The sequence below is a fragment of the Acinonyx jubatus genome, chromosome B3 (assembly GCF_027475565.1).
Source record: "Acinonyx jubatus isolate Ajub_Pintada_27869175 chromosome B3, VMU_Ajub_asm_v1.0, whole genome shotgun sequence".
In the NCBI taxonomy this organism is placed as follows: Eukaryota; Metazoa; Chordata; class Mammalia; order Carnivora; family Felidae; genus Acinonyx; species Acinonyx jubatus.
The window spans coordinates 130,892,472-130,910,444 of record NC_069386.1 but is presented as its reverse complement, the minus strand read 5'-3'; the positions used below and the strand labels follow the sequence as shown (position 1 = coordinate 130,910,444).

General features: G+C 41.9%; 1 protein-coding gene across 14 annotated transcripts in view; it reads right to left on the bottom strand.

Annotated features, from left to right (window-relative positions):
- TDP1 (tyrosyl-DNA phosphodiesterase 1) overlaps window positions 1–17,973 on the bottom strand; it is a 90,886-nt gene that overhangs the window by 53,587 nt on the left and 19,326 nt on the right. For all 14 annotated transcript variants that reach the window (XR_008299601.1, XR_008299602.1, XR_008299604.1 and 11 more), the window contains 7 exons: window positions 16,131–16,223; window positions 12,397–12,564; window positions 11,861–11,939; window positions 9,856–10,041; window positions 9,236–9,284; window positions 6,671–6,737; window positions 4,914–5,021 (listed from right to left, as the gene is read on the bottom strand). Coding sequence is in view for 10 of the 14 variants with exons in the window: in XM_053224819.1 (XP_053080794.1) it covers window positions 4,914–5,021; window positions 6,671–6,737; window positions 9,236–9,284; window positions 9,856–10,041; window positions 11,861–11,939; window positions 12,397–12,564; window positions 16,131–16,223 (750 nt within the window). In the remaining 4 variants the exon portion in view is untranslated. The remainder of the gene's footprint in view (window positions 1–4,913; window positions 5,022–6,670; window positions 6,738–9,235; window positions 9,285–9,855; window positions 10,042–11,860; window positions 11,940–12,396; window positions 12,565–16,130; window positions 16,224–17,973) is intronic.

Genomic DNA, 17,973 nt, shown 5'->3' with positions numbered 1-17,973 from the left:
AACATTGCAGAACGTGCAAAGGCAGAAACAGCAAGAGGATGGCTGGGCTGTAAACTGGAGGATAAAGGAATGGGCAGGTGCCACCAGGGCCAGGAGGGAAAGACATATTCTTCTTGAAAAGAAGAGCTCGGTTTGGGACGTTCTGACTTGGGGATAAGGTGGCAAACCAAGAAACAAAAATTGAAGCGAGTTCCTGATACAGGTCACTTGTATTGTGGATCTACACCCTTGTTATTGTAGAAGGGCTGAGAGTGGGCTCCAAGTATTTTATTTTCAGGTGTCTCTCAGACATCCTTTAATACTGGAATGCCAGGTGGTATTTTATTTATTTATTTGATGTTTTTTATTTATTTTTGAAAGAGCGAACAAGCAAGCAGGGGAGGGGCAGAGAGAGAAGACGACACAGAATCCGAAGCAGGCTCCAGGCTCTGAGCTGTCAGCAGAGCCTGACGTGGGGCTTGAACCCACGAATTGCGAGATCATGACCTGAGCTGAAGTCGGACGCTTAACTGACTGAGCCACCCAAGTGACCCCCTCCCTTTCTTTTTTTAAATACCACAGAGTGTGATGCAGTTTTTGACTTAACTGGTCTTCACAGAAAACAGGTACACTTCCACTGTTAATGAGGAGAGGCATCCGAAGGTTGGGGTGAGGAGTGCCAGCTGAGGAGTCCAATTTCTTGGGTTCAAATCTTGCTGCCACAAGGTAACTACTGTGTGACCATGGATGGGCAGCCTACCTAACCGCTTTTTCCATATCCTCATGGAGCAGTTGTGAAAATTAAATGAATACGAAAAGTGCTTAGAACAGTGTCTGGCATATGAAAATCAAATAGTTGTTGCAATTCTTCCTTATACATTTTGGTAAGTAGACAGTTTTTAGCCTCGCTATTCTGGAACAAAAGTATAAGCCACAAATCCATGACAAATTTCAAATTCTTAACAAATTAACTTCTAAGTTAGAGTTTAGTAATATCTAGTCAACATGAAAGCACACATTCACATAATACAAACTAATATTCAATAAATTTACAGTTGATGCTTTTTGGACTTATGGCTAAGAACATATGGTGCCACAGCTTGAGAAAATCCATTCTGGAGGTATGGGAGTATCTTCTTTCGCCTAATTGCAGACTCCCTCAGATTTGCCCTGAAAAGCCCATGCGCTTTTCCAGCTCCATGGCCTTCGCACCCCTTCCTCTGCTCAGATTTCCCTTCCAATCCATCTGGTTTTCTGAGGCGTACTTCCAGGCCTACTTGAAATATCACTGCCTTACCTTCAGCTGGTCTCTGACCCACCCTGACCCCACCCCAACTGGATAATATATTTTTTAAAACATTTTTGAGAGGAGAGAGAGCACGTGTGTGTGCATGCGCACACACGGCAGAGGTGGGGGGGGGGGGTGGCAGAGAAAGAGGGAAACAGAATCTGAAGAAGGCTCCAAGATCTGAGCTGTCAGCACAGGGCCCGATGTGGGGCTCGAACTCACGAACCGTGAGATCATGACCTGAACCAAAGTCAGATGCTTAACCGACTAAGCCACCTAGGCATCCCCCCTCCCCACAATAATACACTTCTAAGGGTGCTTCCACCAGATCATTACACAGGTAAACAACTAGCATACAATCAGTGTTCTATCTCTTTCTGCAGCCCCCGCATGGCATGGGTCATGTCTTGTTCTACTCCTGGAGCTGAATGAATACCATCATTAAACTCAACTACAAAAACTTTGCCTTCAGAAAAGGGTTCCTCAGTGTTACTCTCAACCCCCCTTCATACCCTGAACACAGGATCAATAAATACCCAACTTTAGTGAAGCACAACCATCTTTTAACTCCACCCTGAGGAAAACAAAATCCCCAAATAGACGGTAAATTCAATTTTCCAATGAAGTAGACACTCGAGATTCCAACAGCTACACCAGGACGCAGGCCTGCCCTCCGGGTTTTGTATTTTCAAGCTCCCATGATCAATCACAGGTCAATTCCTTAAAAGTAAATCCGTGTGTTTATCTCACTTGCTAGTTCTGTTTCTTTGGAGAACCATGACTAACACAGAAATGTACGAGGGAACTGTCCCTGCTTTCTCTGGACTCAACCTTCCCATTTTCACGCGAAGGCCAGCACTTCAAACATCATCTCCTCTTCTTTATCCATGGATCCCCAGCACCAGGATTTCCATCTCTAACGTCAAAGACCCACATTGAGGACTCTTACACAAAGGAGTCCTATCTATTTACATCTTGGAGGCAACATTTGACCAATGGAGGAAGGGACAAAAACACTTCTGGTCACTGTGTGCTTTTCGGAGAGTTCTCCAGGCAACAGGTTTCCCAGCAGGATAACATGATGCTGCCAGCTAGATAAGACTAATTTTACCAAATAATGTTTGTGTTTGTTTATGCATCTTTTCCTACATGGAGGAAAATCAGGTAAGATTTTAACCAAAGTTCAAAGTATAGCCTTCAAATTCAATTCGACATTCAAAGTGCTATGACTTCAGAAAGAACCTTGACTAGTACAAATAAGTATTATAATGGACGGGATCACTAATCAGAGAATTGTCAGACCACACTGAGAAAACTGTTCCGTCATTTAAGGTATTCTGCACAAAACAAAATAACAAGAGCTGTATGATAAAGTAGCCCTTGGGATGAACGATGGCTCACTAGTCAGGAATATTTCCAGTGGTAGCCATGTTAGAATTGGAAGCAGGTAGAGATTTCATCTGGTCTCCCCAACTTATCACCAGGAAGTGACAGTCACACACAGCATCAGGATAGCCAGGCTTTTCATATTACAACTTAATAACATGGTTTACTTTTTACTACTTGAAACTTAATAATTTAGCTTAAAAGATAATTACTGAACAGGTGAGCTGACATTAAAATGTGAGCTCTCTCAATATCTAATTTCTCTGAATCATGTTCAAGGGTCCATAATATATCCAAATTTATTTCCTTATTGGTTAGCTTTGTAGAAGGCTAGGTAGCATATTGATAACTTCTCTTAACTGAGGAATATTTGAACAGTTTACCTTTTAGGGTGTTATGTAAAATACAAGTGTGGGAGGGATTAATAAAAATCTCATACTCACTTACCCAGAGGACACACACATTTCAGATCTCTGTTCTCCCTGGCACTATCCATCTCAGGCACTGGCCTCTCTACCCAGGAAGAGCACAACCAAGAAACCTACTTCTTTTAAAAAAAGTTTTTCAGTTTATTTATTTTGAGAGAGAGAGTGCACACAAGGAAGGGAGGGGCAGAGAGGAGAGACAGAATCTCAAGCAGACTCCGCACTGTTAGCACAGAACCCGATGCGGGGCTCGAACTCAGGGACTGCGAGATCATGACCCGAGGTGAGATCAAGAGTCAGATGCTTAACTGAGTCACCCAGGCGCCCCATCAAGAAGCCTACTTCTTCAGAAGCTACAGTTTCTCTTTAGGGGAACCTAGGTGGCTCAGTTGGTTAAGTGTCTGACTTCGGCTCAGGTCATGATCTCCGGGTTCGTGAGTTCGAGCCCCACAGTTCGGCTCTGTGCTGACAGCTCAGAGCCTACAGCCTGCTTTGGATTCTGTGTCTCCCTCTCTGTCCCTCCCCCACTCACACTCTGCCTCTCTCTCAAAAAAAAAAACAAACATTAAAAAAATTAAAGAAAAAAAAGTTTCTCTTTAAAGACCCACAGCAAAGAAATGCATACTAATTCCCCTTGGCCATCCTTCAGTCTCGATGGTGAAGCTTGGACAAGCATAACCACAGCTGTCGTGTCCTGGGGCCTATTAGGTCATATGCACTGAGCCTCTAGCATATCTCATTTCACTTAACCGCCCCAGGAGGCACCAATTACTTTGCCCATTTTATATAATAGGAAATGGACACAGATTAAGTAAATTTCCCAAATTCACAGAGCTAATAAATGATAGAAAAGCATCTTAAATTTTTAGGAGCCATATTTTCATTACACTATGGTGCCTTACAAACTGTCCAGAAGCCCACTCTTGCATTTAATGTATACCACTAAACACAGTTCAGGTCACTGTTCCTGATCCTGAGCCAGGAAGGCCACTAATTTCCAGAAAGTAGGAAGGGAACTTGGTTCTGCTTCTAACTGGCTCTTTTGTTTCAAAGTTTCTTCTTGAGTATTCTTAAACCTTTGTTTCAAAGTCTGTTCATTAAAGAAATTATTCTACTTAGTCATACCTTAATTATTCGCATTGACATCATTGGGTCACTGAATCATTAAGAGATGCCTAATGGCCTTTGGTCAGACTAGGAGTCAGGAACTAAAGTTCTAGTCCAGTTCTCTTTTTCTGAGAGCACAACAATCTACCTTGCTATAAAAATGAACATAAAGCTTAATAACGAGTTTCTTATAGAGGGTAATGAAAATTGCGAAATTAGATTATGGTGATGATTGCACAATTCTAGGAATATACTAACTCAGAATTTAAATAAGTGAATCTTAAAGAAAATTATATCTTAATAAAGACGTTTTAAAAAATTAAAAAAAAAAAACGCATTGGAAGAGACTGGATTGGTCAAGTGTCAATTTTCTGAGAGAAAGTAACTAAGGAATACTAGTTTTACTGCATAATTTTTGTTCTGGATTTACCTCAATTGTTAACTTGCCTAATTCCTACTAATGAAGTATTAAAAAACAGGAGTAAACACAAATTTTGTGCAAACCTTAAAAACCTCAAGACTCCTAAAATCAGGCAATGATTACAGGCTTTGTGAAGGGGAAGTCACAGGCCTCTTAATAAGGCTCAGAAGACATACACACACTTTGAAAACTAACCATTTACAACACCACCTTTTGGAAACCTAATGGAAACCTATTCGGTATTCACAGCAGGAGTTACAAACACATTTAAAAAATTCTTCCCATCAAGAATATAAGGCCTACTTACCTTGTGACAAGGAACCAGGCAATTTGACTGAAGTCTGGAGATAGTCTCATGTAAGTTTTAATATGTGGCATAGCATTGCTGCGGCCAGATGTCTCAGCCGACCATTTGCTAGTGACAGGAAAAATATATTACTAATAAGAAAATATAAACCCATCATAATCCTTTTAGGACACTTCATGAAAAGCAAAATCCCGTAATCTAAAAAGTGAGTACACAGTTCTGTGCTAGAACCTGTGGTGTTTTATTAAACTGTTTAGAGAACAGAAAAAAGCACTGTGACCTCTTGGTATATAGACTTCCAATCTCTTTTCTGCCACTAAGACTCATATATTCACACACGTATTTACTTCAGTTGTGACTTCAACTGCCCATCTGCATGTCTTGTCTCTTGGGTGGACTGGGAGCTCTTCCAAAGCAGGAATCATGCTCCCACAGTGTATTACTAAGTACAGGCTCAGTACAAGCTTTTTGAAATAAAGTACAAAATGGGAAAAAAGCCAACAAGATGAATATTAGAGCAATGTTGAAAAGCCGGAGGATAATTCAGAAACACTGGAGTCCAAGGATGACGATCATGTAACTGAGTTTGGTTTCTAGGTGTGCAATACTGCAGGACTGAGGTTCTGTGGGGGAAAAAGGACCTACGTCGTGAGGTGACCATCTCTGCTTACAAATTTAAAGAGGATGGTTCCTCATGAGAAGAGACTGAGGCCAGAATTGGGATCAGGTAGACTGTTCTCTGGATCATTAAATTCACCTGAATGAATAGTGAAAAGAGCTCAACATAAGGGAATGTCCTCTGTAGGGAATAACCTCCCAAGAGACCCACAAGGGGACACCATGTTAGACTGTGAGCTACCGAGATGCAATCTGCCTTTGTTTCCAACTGTGTGGTGTGGTGTAATTAACACCCGTTGAAGCAAGCAAGAAACTGGGCCAAGAACACGCAGAACAAGTGTCCTGGATGGGCCAAGAACACGCAGAGCAAGTGCAACCCTGGAACAAGAGAGGGACGAAAGACCTTCCCTTCACCTGGCCATTCAACCACTGAGCAAACCAAATACTATCCTACATCCTGGAGAAAGCAGTGTGGGTTTCACCCTATGCAAGCTGCAGTCACAGTACGTGCATGTGCCAACAGAAGAATTACATTCTGGAAATACGAGCTACAATGCTGCCAAATCACTAGGTTTTACGCCCGTAACTCATGTACCATTGACAGTTATACTCAAATAACTTTTTTTAAAAAGGTGCTTACGGGGCACCTGGGTGGCTCAGTCAGTTAAGCATCCGACTCTGGCTCAGGTCATGATCCTGAAATTTGTGAGTTCAAGCTCCACACAGGGCTCTGTGCTTGACAGCTCGAAGCCTGGAGCCTGCTTTAGATTCTGTGTCTCTCTCCCTATCTGTCCCTCCCCTGCTCACACTCACTCTCTCTCAAAAATAAATAAACATTAGAAAAAAAAAATGCTGCTTACATAAATTCTAAACTACCCAACATTATCTTTTTTTTTTTTTTTTGAGTTCCAGTATTTAAATAGAAACTTCACAGGGATAAATTTTACTCTTTGGTATTAAAAACCTATTCCAAATAGTGTTCAAAATCTTGTTTAAATTATTTCTACCACTAACATATGTAGATGAAAAAAAGAACATAGCTACATTATGTAAGGTTCTTTTTTAAAATATCAGACTGACGATAAATAACGTTCTCATTCCTAAAGAAACAATAGCAGCATTCTAAACCAATTACTTACTGAAAATAGGAGTGGAGCCAATTCTGCTTTTCAGCTGTCTGGATGCTATAGGGAAGAGAGCCACCAGCTTTTAAAAGAAAAAGTAAGAATTACAGAAAACAACTTGAGGATCCTTCATTAAGAATCTATAGTAAATACTGGAAGAAAAAAAAAAAACCCAAAACAAAAAACAAACCACTTCCTATTTCATCTCATGGAACAGTACTTGGAAAAAAAAGGTCTATATTTGTCTTTTTTTTTTTAATATTTATTGACAGAGCATGAGTATGCTGGGGGGAGTGGGGGGAGTGGGCAGGGAGAAAGGGAGACACAGAATCCAAAGCGGACTCCAGGCTATGAGCTGTCAGCACAGAGCCTGACACGGGACTCGAACCAACAAACCGCGAGATCATGACCTGAGCCTAAGGCGGATGCTTAACCGACTGAGCCACCCAGGAACCCCAAAAAGGTCTATACTTGTATTAGGTATGCTCCCTCAGTGGGGTTTCCTTTCTTAGGGATACATATAAATGTTTATGACCTGAAAAGAGAAAGGTATTATTTAATCACTCAGGGGTGGTCATTTAACATCTCTAACAGCACAGATTTGAAGTGTTACAAAAACTATATAAAAAATCCTGGCCTATCCTGCAGTCCTCACGAAGGTGAGAAATCCTTGCCCCCACTCTGGTCTGGAGCATCTCCGTTTTGGCCCAAGAACAGGTCAGCTGGGGAGGTAGACTAGGACAAAACGCGGTCCTCCTGCTTCCTTCACCTTTTACCCTCTGCCCTTTCTAAGCAGAGTTTGTATTAACATTCTCACAAATGTAATGGAATCATCAATAAAATTAACATGTTCAGTCAACAGTGAAGTTTTTAAAAAGGAATTCTAAAAGCCCTATTCTTGCCTAGGAAATAAAGATACAGTTCCAGTGGCACCTGGGTGGCCCATCGGTTAAGTTCCCAACTCTTGGTTTCAGCTCAGGTCATGATCTCACGGTTCGTGAGTTTGAGCCCTGCATGTTGGGCTCCATGCTGACAGCATGGAGACTGTTTGGGATGGTCTCTCTCTCTCTCTCTCTCTGCCCCTCCCCTGATTGTACACACTCTCAAACTTAAAAAAAAAAAAGAAAAGATACAGTTCCAAATGGAAACACAATTAGTAGACTATTTTTGTTCATGTTTTAAAGGCAGAAAGTACCATTGTAGATCCACCAGTGACTTCACAAACACATATTAGAACTTCCCCTTAAGTGGGGCGCCTGGGTGGCAGAGTCGGTTAAGCGTCCGACTTCAGCCAGGTCACGATCTCGCGGTCCGTGAGCTCGAGCCCCGCGTCAGGCTCTGGGCTGATGGCTTGGAGCCTGGAGCCTGTTTCCGATTCTGTGTCTCCCTCTCTCTCTGCCCCTCCCCCGTTCATGCTCTGTCTCTCTCTGTCCCAAAAATAAATAAAAACGTTGAAAAAAAAAAAAAAAAGAACTTCCCCATAAGTAATCTATCTCCAAAGAAAGCTTTAAATTTCTCTTGACTCATCAAATAAGGCATGTCGATTCCTCTACTGCACAAAACTAAAAACCTATTCAGGACCAGTTATGAAATAGCTTTATTGGAAATACCATGTTTTCCCCCATTAAGAAGTACATTTTGAATGGATCCAACGTATTAGAAGCTGACAAAGGACAAGACAAACCGACACATCACCATGTCCTTGAGTCCTGTTATAATAATTTTGGTTTGGCCATTACGCAAAGCTGATACACTCCAAACCTTACCAAGCCTCTTCTGGCGGAGTTGTATCTAGTATTACAAGCAATAAATGGACTAAATTAGTCTAATTCTGAGCATTCTGCTTCCAGCCACAAGCAAATGCCAATCAGGTTTCCTTTTTCCAGAGGCAAACACTGCTTGGGTTTTTCATTATCACCTCCTGAATGTGCTGTCTGAAGGGCTTCGGATTCCACATAAAAGCTCACTGTCCAGCACTATGCAAGAGAAGTTGCAAACAAGGTGGAAAGTTGCCTACAAAATCATCCAGACACTTACAGATGAAGTGCTTTAGAAAGTACAGATATCAACTATGTGACAACAAAGGTGCATCCCAAGATTAAGCAGAAGTTTTGGACCTTAAATATATCCGTATCTGGGATTCAAAACTGGAAGAACCACACAGAGCCACAGACACAAGCAGGGAAGATATGGAGAGAGAGAGATCAGAGAAAGGCATGTTAGAATTTCTCTGGAAAGGCAGGATGCAGCAGGGAAAGGTGGTTTTATTTGTCAGGACAAGCCCCCCACTACTGGCAGAAGTGACCACCTTATTGTAGAAACGAGAACAGAAAGTACTCCGAGAGTTACTGTTAACCTACCCAAATGGCCCAACTGCATGGTACCATCTTTGGAACATGGCAGCGCTTAGTAGTACGCATTTCTATGATCCTTAGCCAGTTCGGAGAAAATATTCTCTAAATTTCTTATCAGTACTTTTCTCCAGAAGAATGGCATTTTTATTACCTGTGTTAAAAAGTTTACCAGGGCATTTATGAGATAAACACAAAAATTTCAACTCAGACGGTTTCCATTAATTACCGGGATAGCCTTCTAAGCTGGTCCGCACATTTTCCACAGAAGGGTAGATCTAAAAACAAAGGTAAGACAAAACAAACTCATAATGTACGTCAGAGAAACTTTCTTAAAAGGAATGTTTCTAAGAAAATGAAAGTCTCCATTAGAAATATTTCTTTTACAAAATTTGAAAAAGTACTTTAAGTTTTAAAAAGTTTCATCTTATGAAAAAATTGAACTTCTAGTCAACTACAGGAAGTATATATATTTGACAGAAAAAAACCATTTCGGTTTGAGTACACTTCCCTCAAAAATACCAAGTTCACGCAGAGTTTAGTGCAAAATTGTGTATTCAAAAGTCTCTAATACTCATTCTGTTGGCAATGCTTTAGCAACTATATTTTCTTTTGCTTGAAAACCTGAAGGAATGAAAAATCACAGGTTCATCTGTGGCTGAAGCAGCACACTCCCAGCACCAGATGACGCCAGGGCCACCTGATCACCAGTGCTGGTGCTAACGTGCTGCCATTTCCACCCCAGACTCATGGAAGAAAACCTGCATGAGGAGGACGGATTCTCGTTCTTCTCCTGGACTGGCAAACACACACACACACACACACACCTGAAGCGGGAAAAGCACTCACCAGATGGAGGGGAGCAGCACTTTTCCCTGGGGTCCTGCTCTCCTTCCCCTGAGTCACCAAGCTTTCTTTAAACTCCGAACACAACCATTTTGATTCATCAGCTCCCATAGAGCCAATGCTTGAAAACTGACCTACTATTGGCCAAGACTCTCCTTTAGGTATGGATGAGGCGTGCTCTTTCAGAAGCTGTCAACAGAAAAGGTTTAACAACTCAGAACACAGCTTTCTGTCCTTGGAACGCAATCAATAGAAAAATGCTGAAAATATTAGAGATCAATTTCATCCTCACACTTTTTCTTCTTTGGAAAATACTCTTTCAGTACTAAAAATATTTTAATGGAGTAGGTGGATAGAAGCATTCTTCCAAAACTCCATGATTTTATTAAAGTAAAACCATTTTTTTTTAAAGAAAAATGTAGAAATGTCAGATAAATCACTAGCCTGCCATATGAAATGGGATCTTGCTTTGAAATAACTGTTTAATACTTAAAAAATAAAAGCTATTGGGTATTTTGACTCCTATCAATTGAAAGAGATTTAATTTAACACTTGGGCTCCACATGGTGATGCTGTAAAAAAAATGTTTACATATATACAGACCACCTTAAGCACTGCAGGTGTGTGATCTGCAAAGCTACAGAAACAGTTCAAAAACATTTGGAAATTTTAACTACTTAAACACATACAGAGTTATTACCTAGAGGCTGAAGAAAAATGAAGCCCGTATTCTGATGGCTTAGTTTAATATGTAGTATTTTAACACAGCTTAGACATTAATATTTATAAACACACTTGCCCAAAAGCCTAGGTCTCAATTTCTACCCTAAGGCAGCATGGTGTAAGCAACAGGCCCGAACGGTAAGCTCCAGGACCCACTTTCTGTTCTGGTGCTCAGCCCCTCATTGGCTACACAGCCCTGGACATGTCCCTGCACGTCCACTTACAGGTCAGTGGAACTGAAGTCTGATCATTCCCGTCTGCCCTGGAAGGCAGCTGTGATGCAACATGAGCTTGTGTGTGAGAAATGGTCTGAAAACTCTAAGATGCTCTTTATCTTCCAGGAAGACTGTGATCCTCGACAATGTGTACAAGAATCTAGCCTGTCGCAACCATCAGTCCACAAACTGGTAACCACTAACCAGCACAGTGAACGTTCAATGCGGGCCTTGCGTTCTCTATTTCGTCTAACCCTTGCGAAATTCTGTGTGAGGTATTGTTATTATACCCATTTTATAGACGAGAGTCAGGTCACAGGACTTGTTCATAGGTGAGGATTTGAGCCCAGGTATGGGGATCTACCTCAAAGCTATGGACTTAGTAGGCTCTAATGCCTTCTCTAGGCTTCTCTTGGCTTCAAGACCTCACCTGCTTGCAGCTGTGGTCTCATTTCAAAAAAGCAAATTAAAGTGTCATTAACCAAGGCTAATTCTCACATGACAAACAGTTCACGGAAAAAGCTGAAGATTTTAAGAAAGCCACTTCAGGTTCATTAATGTCAGTACTACATCTCCTAAACAGAGATGAAGAAAACCTTAATGTTTAACTTGCTTGTGGTTTTAATTTGGTGAAGACTTTTCTTTGTTCATTTTCATAGCAGCAGCAAATGCCACTTTTGTCGTTAACTCTTACAGGGACTGGTTAGTAAACAAAATACACGCTAGCACAGCTGTAGCCTTTACTCAATAGTATTTTTCTGTTCTTGGTTGAATTTGTCATGTTAAAAATCCTTTACATGCTGACAACAATCCAAAACTACAATAGCTGAATAAACGAGAGGTCTCTTTATGAAATAAAAACTAACAAAGTCCTTATGCTTTTGCCATTTACAGCAGTCTACACTTCTAAAAGAGGCGGCAAGACATTAAGGAGCAAGTAATCATCGAGAACTACAATCAACTGATCAAGTTCACTCAGAATTGTGCTATTATGAAGCTGCCATCAAAATGTAATTATAAAGGAAAATGTAAGTTAAAAGAACAAGTTAAAATAGTAAAAATTCTGTTACCTTCCTAAGCCTAAAATGTCCCCAATTATCTTTCTGACTTCCTTGAAAGCGTCCTGGGGTTGATCCAATAAGATAAACACTAAAAGGATATAAAATGCAAGTTAATAGAGCACAGTGATGGGATTTGTAGACCCCCAAATCACAAAATACACATAAAACTAATGTAATCACGAAATGTTCTGAGAGACCACCTATTTTCTTCAGATGCCTCCTCAGAATGTAACTGATACTCAAATGGATCTTCAAGAACATCAAATCATGGTGGAACATTCACAAGGTTTAAGGTACCAGGCAAAGAAATAAGTGACTTTCAGATACTCCAGAGGGAGGCTGATGGTGAGCACGAAGATTTACTGGCATCCACTTCAGTGCCTCAGATCTAGGAGACACAGACACGGAGACAATCTGCTCTCATATTATTAAAGGACAGCCAAATACCATTCTACCTCTTTCCAAGGCCCTTGCAGTACAGACACCATGTGGCTCTCAAGGTATTCACCTACTTTAAGAACCCCAAATTGCTAAACGATACGTACTTGGTTTCAGAGAGATCATGCTCGTGGATAACATCTATCCACTCCTTGAGAGAAGGAGCATTATAAGCCATTAAGTAGCTGATAAGATCGGCTTTAAAATGTGTTGTCGAGTCTCCCGGTCTGTGGGTTCCGTGGACAACTCGTGGGTATAAGGGGCTCAACCATATTCTGGAACAGAAAAAAACAACAGGAATGCAACTGAACACAATGGTATCGCGTGCTGACTGCACATTCACCCTAAGGAAGAGGCAAATCTCATCGGCTGTGTCCACACGGTAAGTAGATGGATCCTGAGGAAACAGGAAGCACAGATCCCCTCACACCCACTCCAGTGGCTTCCATAGTATTCAGAATGCTTCTCAATTTAACACCTCACCATGAACTTAGGAACCCAGAATATTTGGCCTCTGCCCACATCTCACAACTGAATGCTCTATGCTTCCTCTCGCACCACACCGTTATTCTTTGCCCCCAGCCCCACCTCTGTACTAAGGCCTGGTGACAACACAGGTGATAGCTCTTCTAGTTGCTACAGGAAATCCACACCACCTGTGGTGACCCAGCAAGCTACACCAATGCAGCTCTTCAGCCAAACGGAAAAGTCATCTACATGAAGAAAAATGTGTATACAAATCCGATTTTAGTAAGGAAACTCCTTTTCATGATGTATATGCTACAGCAGTTGGAGATATTTTCATATCCTGTACTCTCCTGGTGTCTGGAAGGAGTGACACCACATTTAATGATCCTACGTTTACACTGACCTCAGACTTTCAAATTATCTAGTGAGCAAAACATTAAACACATCTTTCATCAATTCTCTTCAAAAGGAAAACAATGCCCTTCTCCCAAACTTATATTACACCCACAAGTGGGAAAAGCGTATCTAAACCCCACCCTTCTGTGAAGTGCTCCAGGACAGATCACAGACAAGTATGGCTTCAAACCTCTTGTGCTCAGTTTCAACTGCAAAACCACGTCAGCCGCCCTGCCTCACAGGACACGTGTGCTTCACACCGGAGGTTATGACCAACGTCAGGCTTACCCAAGTACTGAGGATCTATTTGCTGTCCCTGCTTTTCCCCTCCAGCAGCTATCCCACTGAGCCATATTTAATCCATTATCATCCCATTAAGCCCAAAGAGAAACTACTCGATTTCTTTCACCAGCAGCCCTCAAAGGAGACCGGCGAGACTAAGGCCCCAGGGCAGGAAGCATCCAGAACCGCAAGGACCCTGGCTGCATGTCTTCTGAACTCTGCATGTGTTTCTGCAAGGGTAGCAGGTCATACCTTCCCTTCCCACCTCAAGAAGACCCCTTGTACAAGGGGTAACACGTGTGACAAGGACTGTAGCCCAGGTTCTGGGGCCAGATCTGGGTCATTTGGGGTCAGGCCAAGGCCTTCCGGGAGCACCTGCCTCTCTGTGTAAAATGAGCCCACTGGGCTGGATGAAGAAGTCTCTCCGTCACAAATAGCAATTCAGAGCCCACAACCTGGTGGGCTCCTCCCAGATTAGAGGTTCTCTCTCTGGTGTCTGGGTGGATGAGGAACTTGACAGATGACAACTTACTAACCCAGGATACTGAGATGCAAAGTGTTTTTAGCACTTTACCAAGCAAGATGTGAAATCATTATGGCCAAATAATTTTAAATGTGAGAAATTAACAGGCAGACCAAGCAGCAGCTGAAAGGGTGGTTGGAACACCTGTATAGCAGAAAAGGATCAGCAGAGTGTTACTACAACCACCATCATGAAGGTTACACAAAAGGACTGCTTTTAAATGTCTTACAAAAATTATAACCCACAACACAAAAATGCAAGTTTGAGAGACCAGAACCTAGACTAAACATGAGGTAACATTACCCTACTCAGAGGTGGTGGGCAGAGGGAAGTTGAAAGATTTCATACTCTTGGTACTTTAACTTTTAAACAATAGAAACTATTACCTGGTCAATTTAAAAAGTTAAATGAAAATAAAACTATTTTTTTAGAGAAAATTTTATTGTCTTTAATGTTTATTTTTAGAGCGGGAATCCTCTATATATCCAATATTTTGGAGAGACACAGGATCTGAAGCAGGCTCCAGGCTCTGAGCTGTTAGCACAGAGACAATGTGGGGCTCGAACCCACAAACTGTGAGATCACAACCTGAGCAGAGTCAGACGCTCAACCTACTGAGCCACCCAGGTGCCCCCAAAAAATTTTAAAGGAAAAAAATCCGAATACCCAAATCCTTATCTCCTTAATCCATTTCCCCAGAACAGCCATCCTGGAGAGACCTAAAGAACATGGCTCAAGCTTCTCACTCCAAAATAAGCTGGAGGCCACAGGTAGGATTATTTGAGCCACACAGGCCAACTTCACAAACTCCGTATGACTCATGGGTTCAAAAACCCAACCCAGCAGCTCAGAAGCTCTAGGAGTGGCAAAGGCATAGTTGACCTCAAACCCAGTGGCTGAGGCTTTTACAGACCATGGGGATGCCCTCCACCCTGAACCAGTTGGAATTAAAATACGCTTCTCAAGATGCAATTAAGTGGGACACTCAGAAATTAGAACACGTTTACAAGAGAACTATCAGGCACTGGTGATGGGGCTCTAAGCCACTTGCCGTGGCGGGGAAAGAGTGAAGAGAGAGAACTAGGGATGTCGGGCTCAGGGAAAAGCCTGTCTTTCCAACTTGAAGGCAGTGAAGGGAGAGAGGGTACCATTGTTCTACATGGCACTGGGGTTGAAGCAAACCCATAGGATGGAGGCTGGAAGGTCCTGTATTTCAGTTCAACCTACAGTGTGACTTGGGCTCTGCCAGAGCTAAGAGCTCTAGCCCAGCCTGGGCGGTGACAGGGAGGATGAGAAGGCAGAGGAGGAGAGTGAAGGACACGCAGACCCTGGAAGAGGCCAGATGAATCCTGGACTTTCTTCTAACCCCAGAGAAAGCAGAGATGTACAAAATGACGTAAACAAATGGAAATCAAAGCCAGCCACAATCAAGAGTTTACCAAGAGGGAGAATAGTTAGAAGTTGATTTGGGCAAGTTACTAAGTAACAGAAAAAAAACCAAGCTCCTCTTTTAAAAAGAACTCAAAAGACCAGATCTAGCCTGAGTATACCAAGGACAGACAGAGTTGGTAACAAAAACACAAAAACGAAAGAACAACAAAAAAGTCAGTTTTTCCTCTTGGAGATTCACAACTATATGAACCTATTAAAGGCTCTAAAAAGATATCAATTTAGCTTTCTTTTATGGAAAAATAAACTGGGGATGAGGAGAAGTTTTCAGCATATGATTAACCATGAAGTTTCCCTTCAATACCATTTGGGAAATGACAAGCCAGAGTACAAGTGGGGAAAAGGGTTAATGGAGACCAAGGAAGTTACTGATAGGTCTCACCAGAAAAATAATGGGTTCAGACCTTCCATTTTATACCGTCTTTCCTGCCTCAGATCCTTTGCACAGGCTTGCTCCCTGTGCTTGGCTGTTGAGTGTGTAATCCCATTTAAAAGTACATTTACATATATATTAGTCATGGATGTGTATGTACTAAACTGTTAACACCCGTTACCTCAAGAGAGTGGAGCTGAGGGGAGGTAGTAAAATACTATTTCTGTGTAGGTCTCTTTTTTATGCCACATGTGTGGGTGTTTTTTTGTTTTTTTTTGTTAAACACAATAGCAGAATAAAGTGAATGCCACCCACAGCCACTGCCGTGAAGTAAACAGAAGCCCACAAACCCCTGAGTCTTCTGATGCCAGTCAGCATGGATGAGGTTAGAGGTATGTATGACAACCCGGAGGCCTTCTTCGTACAGCAGTAACATCATTTTCCTTTAAAAACAGAAGAGAACAAAGGCATTAACGCTACTTTCAAAACATGTACTATTTTTCAGTGCAAATATCATGGCTAAAGGAATTTTTAAACTCTTCTGATCCTCAAGCTTCTAATACTTATAATCTTCATTTCTTCTACACATTAAAATCCAAGTCTACTTAAGTGGTGGGTAGAAAACCACCTTCCAAAATGCTCTGAGTATTGACAAGTGAACCTTTGCTATGTCCCACCCACATGGCCAATCCTGAGACTTTGAGCCCTTCCCCTCCAGTCTGGCCCTTTATCTATTCAGCATTATATGCTACTATCTGGGACAATGGGAATCTTCTTTTCCGGTGGTTTTCAAAGTATGGTCACCATCTCCCACTACATCATGGCTAGCATTTTTTAAGAAATGGTAATCAAGTTAGAAATTCTAAAATACAGCGTAGATAATTAAGTAACTCTTGTTTCAGCACAGGAGTATGGACATGTGTAATAGACTGAAATGTACATGGTCTTTTCTAATGTGGGATGGACTTTAAATGCTTCACTGTCCTAGGACTGACATTTTCTCACACTCCACAGATGCCACACTTCTTCACCAATGTGTCTAGCCTGAAATACGGCTTTCCTGTTCTTCATTTACTCAAGTCAGACCCAGGTGAGTCCTCCCTTTGCCGTAGGCCTTCCTTCCCCAGGCCTCCAGTCATCAGAGTTCTCTTAATTCCAGCAACAGAAGGAACAGGAAACAAACCGCTTTCTATGTGAAGCTGGGAGACTTTAGCTCCATTCATCAGTTGGAGACTGTATGATCCTAAGAAGTCATTCAGTGTACCTCAGTTTTTCAATTACAAAGTGAAGGATCAACCCCTTCCTTGCTGTGGTGTTGCTGCGAGAAAATGTAACTAACATGCATTCTTGAAACCAACTCTCCCACAAGTGTATTTCCACGACTCCTTCGTTGCTTTATTATGTCATCTACTACTACTTCAGGAGGGTTCCTGGCTTCCCAATGGTTTCCTAATCATTTCAGGAACCTAAGTTCTCTCAATATAACTAGAGACTCCTCAAGGCAGTAGCTCCACCTTCTATGCATTGGGGCCAAAATGCTACTCCATACCTACTGATGTCAGTTCAGGCATGGGGGGCAAAATGGACCACTGGTTCTCTCTAAATAACGTGAATACTTGGACAGGATAGGGTCAGCATAAGAAGGTATGGCAAAGAAAAGAGGAGATACATAGCTCTGGGCAAAATGAGAATTTAACCCAAGCCAGCAAACAGTAAGTTAATGCAAAGAGAACTGACAGCTGCTGAACCAATCTTTCCTCCATTTATGAAACGTGCTCCCCGAAATCTGGGCAGATTTACATACACAGTTGCCAAGTTAGCAGCTGACTGTAATTAAGACGACGACCAGTTATGAATTCAAGATGGAAGTTTCACAAATATTTCCATTAATCAAGGCATCAATTATCAGGAAAATCATGTACTGCTGTCAGCGAATCCCACCCAACAGAATCCTGAACTAATCTGAGGGGACCCAGATCCTCCTCAGACAAAATGGCATAAACTAATAAAATCACGAAAATGGATAAGGTAGAAGAAATGAGAGCACCCTTGGAGAAATGCTGACCTACATACTATCTGGTAAGTTGTGGGGGAAGCAAAAGGGACAATTCCCCAATCTGAAACCATTCCTGTAAAGGGGCGAGATGACAGAGCTACGCAGAGCCCGTGTGCCAGGACTTCCAGAGGCTCCAC